We start from the raw sequence: 17611 nt of genomic DNA on the forward strand, positions 1-17611 counted from the left end.
TGCGCAAGAGAAAAGGTCCGAAGCACACACCAGAGTGCATAAGGAGGGTGAGTTTACCTGTGGCCACAGCTGCGCTGCTTGGCTGGCTGCTGCTGCTGCCATCTACATACAGCTCATCCTCTGCCTCTGTGGACGAGGGTGAGGATGACTCGCTGGTCAGCTCCTCACTGGAGCTGCTGGTGCTGTGGAGCAGCGCGTACTTCCTGCGAGCGATTACCTCCCGCTTCTTCCTCTGGAGAAGAAGGCGCTCTTTCTGCTTCTGAGTCCGCTGGATGCCGCCGGGCCCAGGCTTCACAAACCGCTTCCTATGCAGTGACCGCCGCCCGCTCAGACACGGCCGCTTCAGCAGCACCGGCTCCACCTCCGACCGTGCCCACTTATGAGAGCGGCTTCCCCGAGTCCGACCCAGAATGGTGCGCAGACCCACCCCTGTCCCGCCCCCTGTGGTGGAGACCGGCGCCTGCTGTGGGGGCTGCGGTCCCCCTGCTGCTCCTGTCCCTCCAGCCTCAACCTCTTCCTCTGAGCTCAGAGTGTCTGAATCCCCGAAGCGCAGGCTGGAGGAGGGAGAGGAGGCACAGTCACTGAATGAGGACTCTGGGTTGCGTTCGTCCTCGCTGCGGCGCTCCAAGAGATCTGGCTGGTGGCGCTGAAGGGGAAGAGAGCCCTCACTGACACGACCCTCCTTCAGGGAGCAGTCCGAAGGCCCTGGCTGTTGGCTCTTGCGCTTTTTGCGTCCGGGCAGGCCCCTGTCTGGGTCTCTGCGGGCCCCTATGTCCCTCAGGGGCCGGTGCCTGGTCTCAGCACACAGTGGTGCAAACTCGCTGCCTGCCTTGCCGATCACCTCCATGTTGGCAGGGAAGCTCTTGGCTGTCTCCATGGGCTCTGGGTTGGCCAGCGGACCCTTCAGGTGCTCCTGTCTGCCCTGGGCCTCAGAGGGCACCTCGCTCTTCATGCTGCCTGGTCCACGCAGACGCAATGCCAACTAAACTTCCACTAGCTCCTATAGGTCCATTGGCGGGCCCGCAACTAACCTAGTTCTGTGAAACAAGAGAAGATAAACGTTAGACACGCTGAAAAATAATGATTGCACTTTGTTAATGGAGGCAATTTATAAAACAGAAAGATGGGCTAAATGTATTATGATAATAATTACATGCTGTGGTAATATAGAGGCGCTCGCTATCTCGTCGTGTACGAGGAGAAAAGCAAAAACAGTGCACCATGGTTTGTTTGTGAGAGCAAATTAATTGAGCCCTTGGGCTGAGTCAGTTGTGTAGCATTTGTTGTATTATCCACTCTTGGCAGTGCATGACTCAGACTGGGTGGTAATCTGGGACTAATCTCAGTATGTTCGCTAGGCTTGATGCTGTAATGAAGGAAACTGATAAGCAAAGTAAGGTCATGCAGCCTGGCAATATGGAAAAGGTGGAAACAAACACTGGAGCATATCTTTTACCAGCTCAATTCTATATTGTAGAGTGATAAAACCATGGAAAGGCTGCGTGGGGAGATTAGGAGACATTTTCATAATGGCATTACCGGAACAGAATTGACTGGAGAACTCACTTATCTATAGCTTCAGAAGGTACCAGGCTACAAGCAACCAATGCTAAGCTAAATCCCTTTGATATAGATCTTGTAAATAAAAACAAGCATGCTGGCATCAAAACACTAGCCTAGCGCAAACTCTTACCAAGATGGAAGATTCTAGGCCTTCATATAGGCCTAATCGCACCGCTTTCCTCCTATCCATCCACCCTCACCATTTATCATGCTTTCCCTCTCCATCCCTCACCATTTATCTCACATCCTCCTTTCCTAAAATTGTCTAATCTAATCACACCGTTTCTACTTCAAAATTAGCCTTTCAGCAAGGGTAGGACAGAGTAAAATGTATTCTGCTTCAATGCAGTCACCTCAAGTCCTTTGAATTATGAAAGCAGCCATCTGTTTAAAAAGGCATGTTGGCTCAGTTCATTAGCCTACTTCTTAGTGTGGTATAACGTGCACACACAGCTGGCAGTGTGGTGTTGTTCTATACTTGATCCACCAGTAAACACCTCAAAACTGAGATTCAGAATAAAATCCTACTTTATGAGATGTGTTTTATTTATAAGACACAAGTGAGCTGAATTGGACATTGTTAGCTATTCTTTAGAAGCCTTATAATGGTTGGCCTAATGAAGCCGTACTGATTAAACAGTAATGTGTGAAGACATACTAATTGCCATTCTCCAGCCTGCAATATCCTGTGTATTGACACAAGGCTCAGTATGAAAACAATGAACTCTATGGTATAAAGCCTTGTTCACACTACAGGCCTTAATGCTCAAATCTGTTTTGTTTTTCAAAACCGCTTTGGAATACTGACTGTCCAAACAGCAAGTTACAAGTAATCAAATTGGATGTGTGGGAGTTTAGTCAAAAATTATTTAGCTGACATGGCTACGCTAGTTGTCATTGTAACGACAGGTGTGGGCGCAGTAGTGTAGGCTGATAGAAAGCAGGAGCACCACCAATCACTCAGAAGTTATGAAGCAAGCTAAGGTGACAACAATGGCTGTCATGGACGTTTCCCAGTCGCTAAAAAATGTATAAATGCATCATGTAATAAGACATTAAGCCTCGAGGATAAGATGAGCCAACTTTCAAAACGAGTCCTTTTTGGCTAGCCACAGCAGTCAACTAGCTAGCCGTTTAGCTTTCTAGCACATTCACTAGTTTGTGTGTGTGGTAGGGGCATTTATTTATAATAATGACAATTACAACAATACTGAATGAACAACGAACACTTTTAATTTAACTTAATATACATTACATAAAAATCTATTTAGTCTCCAAAAAATTATGAAACGTGTTCAATTTGGTTTAAATAATGCAAAAACACAGTGTTGGAGAAGAAAGTAAAAGTGCAATATGTGCCATTTAAAAAAGCTAACGTTTTAGTTCCTTACTCAGAACATACAGTTGAAGTCGGAAGTTTACATACACCTTAGCCAAATACATTTAAACTCAGTTCTTCACAATTCCAGACATTTAATCAGAGTAAAAATTACCTGTCTTAGGTCAGTTAGGATCACCATTTTATTTTAAGAATGTGAAATGTCAGAATTAGAGTAGAGAAAATTATTTCAGCTGTTATTTCTTTCATCACATTCCCAGTGGGTCAGAAGTTTACATACACTCAATTAGTATTTGGTAGCATTGCCATTAAATTGTTTAACTTGGGTCAAACATTTCAGGTAGCCTTCCACAAGCTTCCCACAATAAGTTGGGTGAATTTTGGCCCACTCCTCCTGACAGAGCTGATGTAACAGTCAGGTTGTAGACCTCCTTGCTCACACACGCTTTTTCAGTTCTGCCCACAAATGTTCTATAGGATTGAGGTCAGGGCTTTGTGATGGTTACTCCAATACCTAGACTTTGTTGTCCTTAAGCCATATTTTATTGTCATTGTCCATTTGGAAGACCCATTTGCGACCAAGCTTCAACTTCCTGACTGATGTCTTGAGATGTTGCTTCAATATATCCACATAATTTTCCTCCCTCATGATGCCATCTATTTTGTGAAGTGCACCAGTCCCTCCTGCAGCAAAGCACCCCCACAACATGATGCTGCCACTCCCGTGCTTCACGGTTTGGATGGTGTTCTTCGGCTTGCAAACATCCCCCTTTTTCCTCCAAACATAGCAATGGTCATTATGGCCAAACAGTTCTATTTGTTTCATCAGACCAGAGGACATTTCTCCAAAAAGTACAATCTTTGTCCCCATGTGCAGTTGCAAACCGTAGTCTGGCTTTTGTCTGGCGGTTTTGAAGCAGTGGCTTATTCCTTGCTGAGTGGCCTTTCAGGTTATGTCGATATAGGACTCGTTTTACTGTGGATATAGATACTTTTGTACCCGTTTCCTCCAGCATCTTCACATGGTCCTCTGCTGTTGTTCTGGGATTGACTTGCACTTTTCGCACCAAAGTACGTTCATCTCTAGGAGACAGAACGTGTCGCCTTCCTGAGCGGTATGACGGCTGCACGGTCCCATGGTGTTTATACTTGCAAACTATTGTTTGTACGAATGAATGTGGTACCATCAGGTGTTTGGAAATTGCTCCCAAGGATGAACCAGACTTGAGATCTACAAAAAAAAATCTGAGGTCTTGGCTGATTTCTTTTGATTTTCCCATGATGTTAAGCAAAGAGGCACTAAGTTTGAAGGTAGGCCTTGAAATACATCCACAGTTACACCTCCAATAGATTCAAATGATGTCAATTAGCCTATCAGAAGCTTCTAAAGCCATGACATAATTTTCTGGGATTTTCCAAGTAGTTTAAAAGGCACAGTCAACTTAGTGTATGTAAACTTCTGACCCACTGGAATTGTGATGCAATGAATTATAAGTGAAATAATCTGTCTGTAAACAATTCTTGGGAAAATGACTTGTGTCATGCACAAAGTAGATGTCCTAACCGACTTGCCAAAACTATAGTTTGTTAACAAGAAATTGTGGAGAGGATGAAAAACGAGTTAATGACTCCAACCTAAGTGTATGTAAACGTCTGACTTCAACTGTATGAAAGCTGGTGGTTCCTTTTAACATGAGTCTTCAATATTCCCAGTTAAGAAGTTTTAGGTTGTAGTTATTATTTGGACTACTTCTCTCTATATCATTTGTATTGACTATTGGATGTTCTTGTAGGCACTTTAGTATTGCCAGCCTAATCTCGGGAGTTGATAGGCTTGAAGTCATAAACAGCGTTGTGCTTCAAGCATTGCGAAGTGCTGCTGGCAAACGGAGGAAAGTGCGGTTTGAATGAATGCTTACGAGCCTGCTGCTGCCTACCACCGCTCAGACAGACTGCTCTATCAAATCATAGACTTAATTATAATAAACACACAGAAATACGAGCCTTAGGTCATTAATATGGTCAAATCCGGAAACTATCAATTCGAAAACAAAATATTTATTCTTTCAGTGAAATACGGAACCGTTACGTATTTTATCGAATGGGTGGCAACCCTCAGTCTAAATATTGCTGTTACATTGCACAACCAATGTTATGTCATAATTATGTAAAATTCTGGTAAATTAGTTACGGTCTTTGTTAGGAAGAAATGATCTTCACACAGTTCGCAACGAGCCAGGCGACCCAAACTGCTGCATATACCCTGACTCTGCTTACAATGAACGCAAGAGAAGTGAAACAATTTCAGGCACCGCATTGATGCAACGCAGGACAAGCTAGTTAACCTAGTAATATCATCAACCATGTGTAGTTAACTAGTGAATGTTAAGATGTATTGTTTTTTTATAAGATAAGTTTAATGCTAGCTAGCAACTTACCATGACTCCTTGCTGCCTGCACTTGCGTAACAGGTGTTCAGCCTGCCACGCAGTCTCCTCGTGGATTGCAATATAATCGGCATCCAAAAATGCAGATTACCGATTGTTATGAAAACTTTAAAAATCGGCCCTAATTAAATTGGCCAGTCCGATTAAACCGGTCGACCTCTAGTGTGTGGTTGTCAAACTAACATGTTCTATCTAATCTAACTGTCAGAGTAGCTAGCAAGCAACAAGATATGCCAAATAGCAGTCTAAAAACCAGTTGAGGGCAAATAAATCAGATTTGACCCTTCAGACAAGTCGCAAGGCCAGGAATCAGATTTGTATCTGCTTTCAAACCATGTAGGGTGGTTTCAAATGTGGCTTGTAATATCAGATTCCATGTCCTTTTTGGCTGTTCAGACTGCAGGAAAAGGACATTTGCATCAGATATGCAAAAAAAAAGAGAAGGGATTTGAGTAACTTCAAACTGCCAATGTGAACACGGCTTTAGTGGCATAGGCTCTAGGAATGCACACATTATTGTAAGTGAAGGTTCTGTTCTGTCTAATCATCAAACACATGAATTTACTGTTAGTCGGGCCCTATAAAATCCGCGATGCGGAGAATGATGGCGGAATCACCGAATCCAGACATTAAAACGGAATTCAACAATATTCAAAAACATATTGAACTTCGTAGGGATTCAAGTAAATGTACTGAAAAGTAATACATTTGCCTAAGTTTATCATAAGACACGAACAGAATGCATCAGTGATTTGTATTTCCTGCAACTTTCTGAAGAGGCAATGAGAATGCCCGTCTGTGTGAGGTGCGAGAGTCTGCCAGTTTGTGTAGCCGTTAGCGATGATGCTAATTCAAACCTGTCTTCTGATGGAAAAGCTCTCCCAAACTTTCTCAATTAATGTTAACTACAAAGTAGCCTATGCTTACCTGCCAGAATGATATCGTGAGTATTTGTTTAGCAAACTCTACCATCATGTCTGCTATAATAACAGCATTCTCTTGCTAGCTGCTCACTTGAATTAAAGTGTAACTACACTCCAAAATATAAATATCTTAGATTCTTCCCAGACCTAAAGAATTGTCTCCTGGTGTGGTTTAAGCATTTTTGTGGACTTAGAAAAACAACAAAATTGGATGTTCTATTAAAACGTGTTGTCTTGAGAGCGAAAACCAAACAAAAACAGGAACATTTCAGAAACCTGGGAAAACAATGAGAGAGAAACGAATTGGGCAAAAATGTAAACAGATTTTATAGGGCTCTACGGTAGCACATCTCAGGCAAAGAGAAATTAAAGCACCCAGCAACAGTGGTCAGTTGAATTCCATTCGTTGACCCTGAGATCTTGATGTTACACAACACCACACGACGTGAGCATGCAGCACTATTAGCTTATTTAGTGATCATAAAGTGTGTTAAAATCTGCACCAGGAAAGTAGTGCAGAGTGTAATTTGGTGTGTGAGCATACACTAGAATGCAAACCGACTGGGTGCCTGGGGTGGAAGCCACTTCCCCCACCCATTGTTTGGACAAGAGTGATTCTAGAGTTATGGATGTTACATTTTCATGGAAAACCACACATTTAAAATGTCTCACAGAATGGACAAAATATAAATTAAAAGTTTGATGTGTTTGTCTATAGTACCCTTTTGGGGGAGTGTATACAATATTGGCATGTTGGTTTCACTTTAAAAGGACAACATGACTTTCTCAGGTTGACATGCCGCTGGAATTCTCCATATGCATATTAAACCCCATTAGTAGGTAGAAGCCTGCAGGAAACATAAGGATTGTGTGGGTGCTTGTCTTCAAACAGCAGCTGAACCCTGAGCGGGTCAATCACTAGGGATCATCACAGTAGGTAGGTAAGCATTCAAATCCTGCATTTACCAAATATAAACTGAGCAGACCTTCCAGCCAAAGAAAGCACAGGTTAGTGTAGAAACCCTGCCATGTAGGCAGGCTGAGGACTGAAGTCAGATTTAATGCCGGTAGGGCTGGAATCCAAACTGACAAGTTTCCTCACGAATCCTCCACAGCTCGAGGATTCGTGTAGCCCTGAGTTGACTACCATTAAAACACGATATCCACCTCACAAACTAGACAACAGGAGAAGGTATCTGGCCAGGAGCCCTCAATGTGTAGCCTCGCCTACTAAAGCAAACTAACATTGACAGTAGCACTGAACAAATACCTGATACAGTATTCATGAAAACACTCATGTATCATGTCTGTGTTTCCATCTCATGAGCAAAGAGAAAATAGAAGATGCCGCAGGTGGAGACTTCTGGGAACTGGGGCGTTCTGAGATGCCCCCTCCCTGGGTTCCGATGTATAACTGCTGCCAGGGAACCAAAGCCCCAAACCACGATCCTCTGGGGCTCCCCCTGTGAGCCACTGATGAGCTCCTGTGCCACAGAGCAAGCAGTGCATGACACTCAGCAACACAGCAGCCTCAGTGGACAGCCACCTTGGCAATCAATCCCCCCTGGCACCAAGGTGGAGACATTTCAGAGGAGAGGGCGTTTATGGGTAACTGCTTCAATTCATTCCTTGAGGAGCACAATGCAGACCTATCTTGAGCTTCACAGTACACAGTTTCAGCAATGGCTACAGAAAAACCAAATCTACCACCTACGCAAGGACACACATAAATTATTAACCTATCCCAAACCTTTACCTAATTTAGCTTTTACTATTTTTAGTGCAGGTTTGTCAATGTGTTCTGTGCAAGGTGTGACTCAAATTGTGAGGTGTATCAGAACTCATTATGCAGTAACTCTACCAGTCAATAATTGTAGAAAACGCCACAGCAGTGCAATGAACTGCAGAACAGGAAGTTACACATTCTTGTCTCTACAAAAGGTAGCCAACATGTTAGCCAAGAAACAAAAAGCGCACAGCTTTGATTAAGCAGGCACAGTACTTCATACATTGCCGCTATGACATGCCCTTCTGAGAAGCTAATATGTCATCCTCATCACAATCACAGGGATTCTTCTATCTAATGTCGTATGACGCAACCAGCACTGCTAACATTGACAGCATTACATACTGCAAAGGTGACGGAAATCCCCTAATGCACTGACAAGAACGGCCATTTGTATAAACTAATTTTTGCATTCAAAGAAGGAACACCTAGACAACCTTTGAGTGATTAAGCATCGGTTTCCTATTAGCGTATGGTACTATAGGACTAGATCCTTGATAATTTTAGGAAATGGCAGAACACCGTTAGAATTATATGAGCTAGAAATAAACTTAATTGTAGCTACACACATTCCCTTGTAACTATGGCAGCTTCTAAAACCCACTGGATGCCTTATTGCAGAGCAGTGGCACAGTTATAGAATGATAATAGTGTGGCCCATTTCAGCATTCCCCCTCAGCATGGTTTTTGTTTTTTTGTCAGTTTTCGTTTGACTTGATAAAAACAGTGATATGACTGTTCATCAGAAGTAATCACGTCTGTTCTGCCCACAGAATTGTAGTAGTATTGAAATAGTCCTACATCATGGCACTATTATCTCAAGCCTGTATTTGAGATGTCCAAGCTTTTTCTTATAATAGCTCGCATAATTTCAGTTTGTGACAAAATAAGCAAGTATAGTGTAGAGAATCATTGTACCATCTAAACCGGTGAAATATATGTTCCATAACCAAACATCTCGTATTTTCAGCTCCTTGAAGCTGGTGTACAAAACCGAAAGTAAAAGACGCAAAAACGAACTTTAATAACGTAAGCATAGAAATAGAACATAGAACAGAGCTACCGCTTCCAATGCCCCGTTTCCACTGGCACTTGAAATTTGGTCCAGATTCGACCTGGGTCGAGGGAAACCCGGGCCAGCGCAGCCTAATTTCACAACTGGCGCCAGCTCGATTCGAATTCGGGTTGGTGACGCCATTACTATGCAACCACCAAGCGGTTCACTGCTGGATGCGGATACGTTTAGCTAGCTTGTCTGGGCTTGTTGCTGTTAGCTAGCACATGGACAAGCAGTACTGCAGTAGCTATACATAACACAAATTACCATAATAGCTGGGTCCTTTATTCATTATTACACTACACAAACTTTTATGAGAACTGTCAGCCCTCAAATGCTAGCTACCTAACCTTAGCTAGCAAATCAGAGTAGAAACAAGCTAGATAACGTAAGCTAGCAGGAGTTTTTGCTAGCCAGGTCGTATTGAAAGCTAGCTAGCTAATAGCCAATACCATGGGAAGCAAGGTAGGAATTATTAGTTATGCTAACAACGACGCCAACAAGCTAAATACATGGTTGGCTGGCACGAGTATAGGGTAACGTTTGTTACAGCATGGTGAGGGTGAATTAAATTATTCAACATCTTGTTCGCAAGCAACATCAGCGAAGCCAGCTGCAGTCACATATTGGCTACCTAGCAACATGACATAATTTATCATTTCTGGGGGGTGGAAATGCAATTTGAGCTAGCCCACCAAGGCCAGGCCAGCCTGGGTTGACTTCAAAGTGCCAATGGAAACGGGGATTTAGTGTTTCTTTCAATGAGAATGACAGATCTGTAACTCATATTTCTATGTGAAATTGTTCGGGTTGCCCAACAAGTTACATATTGCAGCTTTAAATCAATCCATTGATGTGTTATTGTTCTTCAAATTGTGACTATGAGATGGGTTGTCTTCTATCATAGATAGAGTGGCATCAACGCAAAAGTAATGGCATCAACATCGTGAACACAAACCAAAACATGTAATGAGGGAAGAATTATTGGTGCTTCTTATACTGGAACAGTACAGAGAATTTAGGGCAGGATAATTAACGATTGACTGGTCCCAAGTGTACACATCAAGTTTCCTAACAATAAGTCATTCGGTTGACAATGTTCTCCTTCATGCGATTAAAAAAATAATAAAATAATCATTGACAGTATTTGCCTAATGTTTTCTGGCTTGTACTAGGCCTCAATCTGAGATATTTCCTCATTTTGGTATATGGCTCTTTAGGTACGTAACCATACTAATTGTACAAGCCTGTCTATGTATTTAATCTTTATACATAATGCATCAAGATTACAACCAAAGCCATACCATAATTCAAATGACCGCTGCAAATGTCTTCAGCATTTAGTTTTCTTCTCTAGCAATATTAACGTAAATCAACAAACCTAACACGCTACCAGGCTGATTTGACAGCGCAGTTCCATTACTTGAAAAGAATGTGATGAACATTCATCATCATCCTCCTCTCTGATGTGTCTGCCACAGATACAAAACATTTTGATGTTGCCTAACGTTATCCAGCACTAGTAAGCTAACGTTTAATTTAGTCAGTTATACGTGTAATTGTCTTATTTGGTTAACTTAACGTTCTCTACTTGGGTTACGTCCGAGTTCATCGTAAAATGTAATAAAGAAATGGTTATAGCTACATGGCCTTGGCTAACTAGTTTACTTAGTTAGCAAGATGGAAGAGCTGCAAAGCTTCACAATCAAATGTTGGGTTTCTAATGAACTCGCTGATAAGATCATATTTGCTAATAACAAATGTAGCTATCTATCTAACTCGTTAACGTTAGCTAGCCAACCCCAAAATGGCTCACAACAAGACATTTTAGCTACTACCGTACCACGCTAACATTAACTACTGAATCTTCAGAGCAAACAATAGCTTGCTAGTTAGCTACAGTACGCTGGCTACTGTCTGGTCGTGTTAGCCAGCTAACGTTGAGAGAAAAACAAAGACAGTTATCTAGCTAGCTATATTGACTCAACACATACCTGTACTCTCTTGAAAGTGGGCTTCTGTGTTATTTCGTGGCTCCCTTTGAATTGCATATGTCCTGGAACTTAAATAAGGGACACAAGTAAATCGCGATCGAACGACAGTCACCGGGTAGTGAAACTGACAACAGGAACAAAATCGAAGTGGGCCCGTGGCAATACCAACGTCGTTACAAATCAGCGCCTGGCTAAAGACCCGAGAGAAAAATACTTGATATTTTTCTTGGCTCTATGTGGCATATTAACACGCTACGCAATACATACTGTTTTTTCTACGATAAAACACACATTCTATTTGCCATCAGGGCCCTCGATGAAGTCCCCATTCCTGCCTCTTCGAGGCGACCACTGTTGTTTACCCAGGTCGACTCGTCCGTTTACTCTCGCTGGCACCTAGGTTGGGTTGCTGGACTTGAGTGAAGCTAGCCACAATAAGGATTAGCCACAAAGGTGCCTGGTATTTGCGATTCGCCTTCAAAATAAATGTCCCCCATTGAAACACGCAAATGGATACAAATAGTGGAATAATGCCATATTTGGAATATATCCTGCTAAACAAGGCTGGACTGTTGTTCATTAAATCTAACAAAAGACAACTAGTTAATTTGACCAAAACAAATTGAAGTCGCACTGTGAATGTATTCGATTTCAGAACTGCGTTGGTGACATTCGTAAATGCCCTGTACAGCCTTATCTATTGATGTTGGGTCCATGAAATGGAGTATCAGTGTAACGGATGTGAAATGGCTAGCTAGTTAGCGGGTACGCGCTACTAGCGTTTCAATCAGTTACGTCACTTGCTCTGAAACCAGAAGTAGTGTTGCCCCTTGCTCTGCAGGGGCCGCGGCCTTTGTGGAGCGATGAGTAACGATGCTTCGTGGGCGACCGTTGTTGATTTGTGCAGAGGGTCCCTGGTTCGCGCCCGGGTCGGGTCGGGGCGAGGGGACGCCATAAAGTTATACTGTTACATTGGTGCCGTGACCCGGATCACTGGTTGCTGCGGAAAAGGAGGAGGTTGAAAGGGGGGTGAGTGTAACGGATGTGAAATGGCTAGCTAGTTAGCGGGTACGCACTACTAGCGTTTCAATCAGTTACGTCACTTGCTCTGAAACCTAGAAGTAGTGTTGCCCCTTGCTCTGCAGGGGCCGCGGCCTTTGTGGAGCGATGGGTAACGATGCTTCGTGGGCGACCGTTGTTGATGTGTGCAGAGGGTCCCTGGTTCGCGCCCGGGTCGGGGCGAGGGGACGCCATAAAGTTATACTGTTACATCAGCCTACTCGTGACACCCACAGAACACAACTGTGAAGAGTCTACACAAATATGAGTGTTTTAGCACTTATTGCGGGACTTTGACACCGGTGTGAACTGACACACATAAGCTCACCAGTCAACCTACTCTGTGTATTTACATTCATATTGAAATGTACAGCCTTACCCATGGATCTTGGGTCCATGAAATTCTACGTCGCAAATATTTCTGTAAACTCTTCAGCGTTGTGTTCTGTGGGTGTCACTGAGTAGGCTGATACCCCATTTCATGGAGCCAAGAGCCATAGTTAAGGCTATAAATCAAATCAAACTTTGTCACATGCACCGAATATTTTTTTCATTTTTTAAATTTAACTAGGCAAGTCAGTTAAGAACAAATTCTTATGTACAATGACGGCCTACCGGGGAACAGTGGGTTAACTGCCTTGTTCAGTGGCAGAAAGACAGATTTTTTACCTTGTCAGCTCGGGGTTTCGATCCAATACAACAAGTGTAGACTTTACCGTGAAATGCTTACTTACAAGCCCTTAACCAACAGTGCAGCTCAAGAAGAGTTTAGAAAATATTTACCAAATAAACGAAAGTAAAAAATAATAAAAAGTAACACAATAACATAACAATAACGAGGCTATATACAGGGGGTACCGAGTCAGTGTGCAGGGGTACAGGTTAGAGATCATTTGTACATGTAGGTAGGGGTGAAGTGACTGCATAGATAATAAACAGAGTAGCAGCAGTGTACAAAACAAATGGGGGGGCAATGTAATAGTCCTGTAGCCATTTGATTAGTTCTTCAGCAGTCTTATGGCTTGGGGGTAGAAGCTGTTAAGGAGCCTTTTGGTCCTAGACTTGGCACTCTGGCACCGCTTGCCGTGCGGTAGCAGAGAAAACTGTCTATGACTTGGGTGACTGGAGTCTCTGACAATTTTATGGGCTTTCCTCTGACACCACCTATTATATAGGTCCTGGATTGCAGGAAGCTTGGCCCCAGTGATGTACTGGGCCGTACGCACTACCCTCTGTCGAGCCTTAAGGTCAGATGCCGAGCAGTTGCCATACCAGGCGGTGATGCAACCGGTCAGGATGCTCTCGATGGTGCAGCTGTAGAATTTTTTGAAGAACTGGGGACCCATGCCAAATCTTTTCAGTCTCGAGGGGGAAAAAGTTTTGTCGTGCCCTCTTCACTACTGTCTTGGTGTGTTTGGACCATGATAGATCGTTGGTGATGTGGACACCAAGGAACTTGAAACTCTCGACCCGCTCCAGTACAGCCCCGTTGATGTTATTGGGGGCCTGTTCGGCCCACCTTTTCCTGTAGTCCACGATCAGCTCCTTTGTCTTGCTCACACTGTACATTGCAATATGCATGTCAATACGCACAATAGGCTGGTTACCTATTGATCTTGGGTCCATGAACTGGGGTATCAGCCTAGTCGTGACACCCACAGAACACAACTCTGAAAAGTTTACACAAATATTAGCGTTGTTGTTCTTCTTGTGGGACTTTAACTGTGGGATATCACCTCACTATCCAGCCTATTGTGCGTATTGACATGCATATTGCAATGTACAGTGGGGGGGGGGATTTCCCACAGTCAAAGTCTTGCAATTAAAGCTACGACGCTAATATTTGTGTGAACTCTTCACAGTTGTGTTCTGTGGGTGTCACTGAGTAGGCTGATACCCCATTGCATGGACCCAAGATGATGATGATCCATAGGCCCAGTCAAAACTGTTCGCTGCTCTGGCACCCCAATGGTGGAACAAACTCCCTCACGACGCCAGGACAGCGGAGTCAATCACCACCTTCCGGAGACACCTGAAACCCCACCTCTTTAAGGAATACCTAGCATAGGATAAAGCAATCCTTCTGACCCCCCCCCCCCCCCCCCCCCTTAAAAGATTTAGATGCACTATTGTAAAGTGGCTGTTCCACTGGATGTCATAAGGTGAATGCACCAATTTGTAAGTCTGCTAAATGACTTAAATGTAATGTAAATGTAATGTAAGGGAATACATAGCAATATGAATGTCAATACAGAGTAGGTTGACTGGTGATCAAAATCCCGGTATATATAGATATTGGTGATAGTGCACAATAGCTACGTCAATATTGCGAGCCGTGAGGAGTAATGGCGGCTGGTAGAGCTTTTTGAGTTGACGCGACAAATTCAAGATAGAAGAACCATTTAAACCGTTTGCTATTACAGCGGATGAAGGTGCGGGAAAAGCGTGGAGATGTGGGAATGGACAGCAAGGAAGAAAGAAAGCAGTTGAGTGTAGAGGGAAGCTGTGTGGTGAGGAAGACTGGCATCAAGTACAAAAAGAAAAAAACGCAACCGGTAGCAAAACATTTTTACTTGACGAGTGAGGATGAATTACCTGCGTCTCAATGATTGAGTCTCTGACGTGATCGTCCTGTCCGGGTTGACGCCCCCCTCGGGTTCGTGCCGTGGGGGAGATCTTCGTGGGCTATACTCAGCCTTGTCTCAGGGTACTAAGTTGGTGGTTGAAGATATCCCTCTAGTGGTGTGAGGGCTGTGCTTTGGCAAAGTGGGTGGGGTTATATCCTGCCTGGTTGGCCCTGTCCGGGGGTATAGTCGGACAGGGCCACAGTGTCTCCCGACCCCTCCTGTCTCAGCCTCCAGTAATTATGCTGCAATAGTTTGTGTCGGGGGGCTAGGGTCAGTCTGTTATATCTGGAGTATTTCTCCTGTCTTATCCGATGTCCTGTGTGAATTTAAGTATGCTCCCTCTAATTCTCTTTCTCTCTTCTCTCGGAGGACCTGAGCCATAGGACCAAGCCTCAGGACTAACTGGCCTGATGACTCCTTGCTGTCCCCAGTCCACCTGGTCATGCTGCTGCTCCAGTTTCAACTGTTCTGCCTGCGGCTATGGAACCCTGACCTGTTCGCCGGACGTGCTATCTTGCCCCGGACCTGCTGTTTTCAACTCTTTCTCTCTATCGCACCTGCTTTCTCTAACTCTGAATGATCGACTATGAAAAGCCAACTGACATTTACTACTGAAGTGCTGACCTGTTGCACCCTCTACAACTACTGTGATTATTATTATTTGACCCTGCTGGTCATCTATGAACGTTTAAACATCTTGGCCATGTACTGTTATAATCTCCACCCGGCACAGCCAGAAGAGGACTGGCCACCCCTCAGAGCATGGTTCCTCTCTATGTTTCTTCCTAGGTTCCTGCCTTTCTAGGGAGTTTTTCCTAGCCACCGTGCTTCTACATCTGCATTGCTTGCTGTTTGGGGTTTTAGGCCGGGTTTCTGTATAGCACTTTGGCCTAAAGAGCAGGAACCCAGACTTCACCAAATAAATCAGAAATACAGACAGTGTCATCCTGCAAGAAACATGGTCCCATCTACCAAATTACCAGCTGTTACACAGAGATCAGACGTAACCAACTCTATTAAATTAATCAAAGCAGTAACATTTTACATTTGGCTAGAAATTCTAAAGGAAATTATCTCAACAGAGTAAAATGTCCTCCTGTGTGCTACCTATATCCATGAAGACAGCTTCTCCATCCTAGAGGGAGAGGTCAATCATTTCCAGGCCCTGGACACATGCTAGTCTGTGGTAACCTAAATGCCTGAACTGGACAAGAACCTGACATTCTCAGCACACAGGGGGACAGACACCTACCTGAAGGTGACAGTATTCCCTCCCAAATATGCACCCATAGACACAACTACGACAAAACAACCAACAAAAATGGGTCACAAGTCTTGTAGCTCTGTTGCACGCTGGGTCTGTACATAGTCAATGGTAGGCTTCAAGGGGACTCCTACACTAGGTACACCTACAGCTCATCCCTTGGCTGTAGTACTTTAGATTACTTTATCACAAACCTCAACCTAGAGTCTCAGTCAGACCAATGAGCGTTCACAGTCAGACCAATGACACCCCTATCAGATCAAATCAACATCACAGCCTACTTGAACAGAATAATTGAACAGAATAATAATCATGAGGTATCAAAGCCAACCAAACTGCATACTGTTAAGAAGATGGAAGGAAAGAAGAAACCTACCACAAAACTATTGGGCAACAACAAATCCAATCCCATTAAGACATCTTCATGGACAAAACATTTCACTGCAATAGTGAAGCTATAAACTTGACAGTAGAAAGCCTAAACGGTATATTTTACCTTTCATTTTCTCTATCAAGTCTAAAAGTGTCAAGCAGACAACCTAAGAAAATTAACAACAATGACAAATGGTTTGATGAAGAATGCAAAACCCTAAGAAACACATTGAGAAACATATCCAACCAAAAGCACAGAGATCCAGAAAACCACAGCAGAATTAGGACGTTACCCGCTAGTTGTCAAAATCCAGAAAAGAGCTGTTAAATTCTACAACCACCTAAAAGGAAGCAATGCCCACACATTCCACCACAAAGCCCTCACCTAATGAGAGATTAACCCAGAGAAGAGTCCCCTCAGCCAGCTGGTTCTGTTCACAAACACAAACAGACCCCACAGAGCCCCTGGACCACAACACAATTAGACCCAATCAAAAAAGATAACTATTTGACACACTGGAAAGAATCAACAAAAATCCGTTCTATATTCTTACTATAACTATTTGCACATTGCTAAAACACTGTACATAGCTGATAATATATAGTAACACTTGAAATCACAGGAGGTTGGTGGCACCTTAATTAGGGAGGATGGGCTCGTGGTAATGACTGGAGCGGCATAGGTGGAACACTATCAAATACATCAAACACACGGTTTGATGCCATTCCATTTGCTCTGTTCCAGCCATTATTATGAGCCGTCCTCCCCTCAACAGCCTCCACTGTGAAATGTCTTTATCTTTTTAAAACCTTTTTGAATGCAATATTTACTGTTAAATTGGAATCTTTTTTTGTTGTTGTTTTGTGTCTTCTCACTTTTGTTTATTTTACTTGCTTTGGCAATGGAAATGCATGTTTCCCATGCCAATAAAGCCCATTTGAATCGAAATGATAGGAATAACATGGGTTTCAGTAAGGTTGGGTTCTTAGCATTCATATCCATGGTTATCAACTGTATCGCAGAAATGGAACGTGAATCACAGAAAATATATGTTGGCGTGGCAACTGCAGAGAAGTACTTGGGTGTACAATATGTTGTTGCAGAGGACAAGGTGTGTTGAAAGATAGGGTCCAGTCCTCCCAGGCTGCCAGCCTGGTGTAGGATCAGATAGGGCCAAGT

General features: G+C 43.4%; 1 protein-coding gene across 6 annotated transcripts in view; it reads right to left on the reverse strand.

The window, feature by feature from the left end:
- Positions 1 to 11528, reverse strand: part of LOC120047181 (E3 ubiquitin-protein ligase Arkadia-like) — a 44682-nt gene extending 33154 nt beyond the window's left edge. For 2 of the 6 annotated variants that reach the window (XM_038992748.1, XM_038992737.1), the window contains exons 1-2: positions 11110 to 11528; positions 58 to 1037 (exon numbers count right to left, since the gene is read on the reverse strand). In XM_038992748.1, coding sequence (XP_038848676.1) covers positions 58 to 952 — 895 coding nt within the window. In that variant the 5' untranslated portion in view covers positions 953 to 1037; positions 11110 to 11528. The remainder of the gene's footprint in view (positions 1 to 57; positions 1038 to 11109) is intronic. The other 4 variants (XM_038992742.1, XM_038992730.1, XM_038992722.1 and 1 more) reach the window with 2 other exon arrangements.
- Positions 11529 to 17611: the final 6083 nt, after the last annotated feature.

This window comes from Salvelinus namaycush, chromosome 1, assembly GCF_016432855.1.
Source record: "Salvelinus namaycush isolate Seneca chromosome 1, SaNama_1.0, whole genome shotgun sequence".
Classification (NCBI taxonomy): Eukaryota; Metazoa; Chordata; class Actinopteri; order Salmoniformes; family Salmonidae; genus Salvelinus; species Salvelinus namaycush.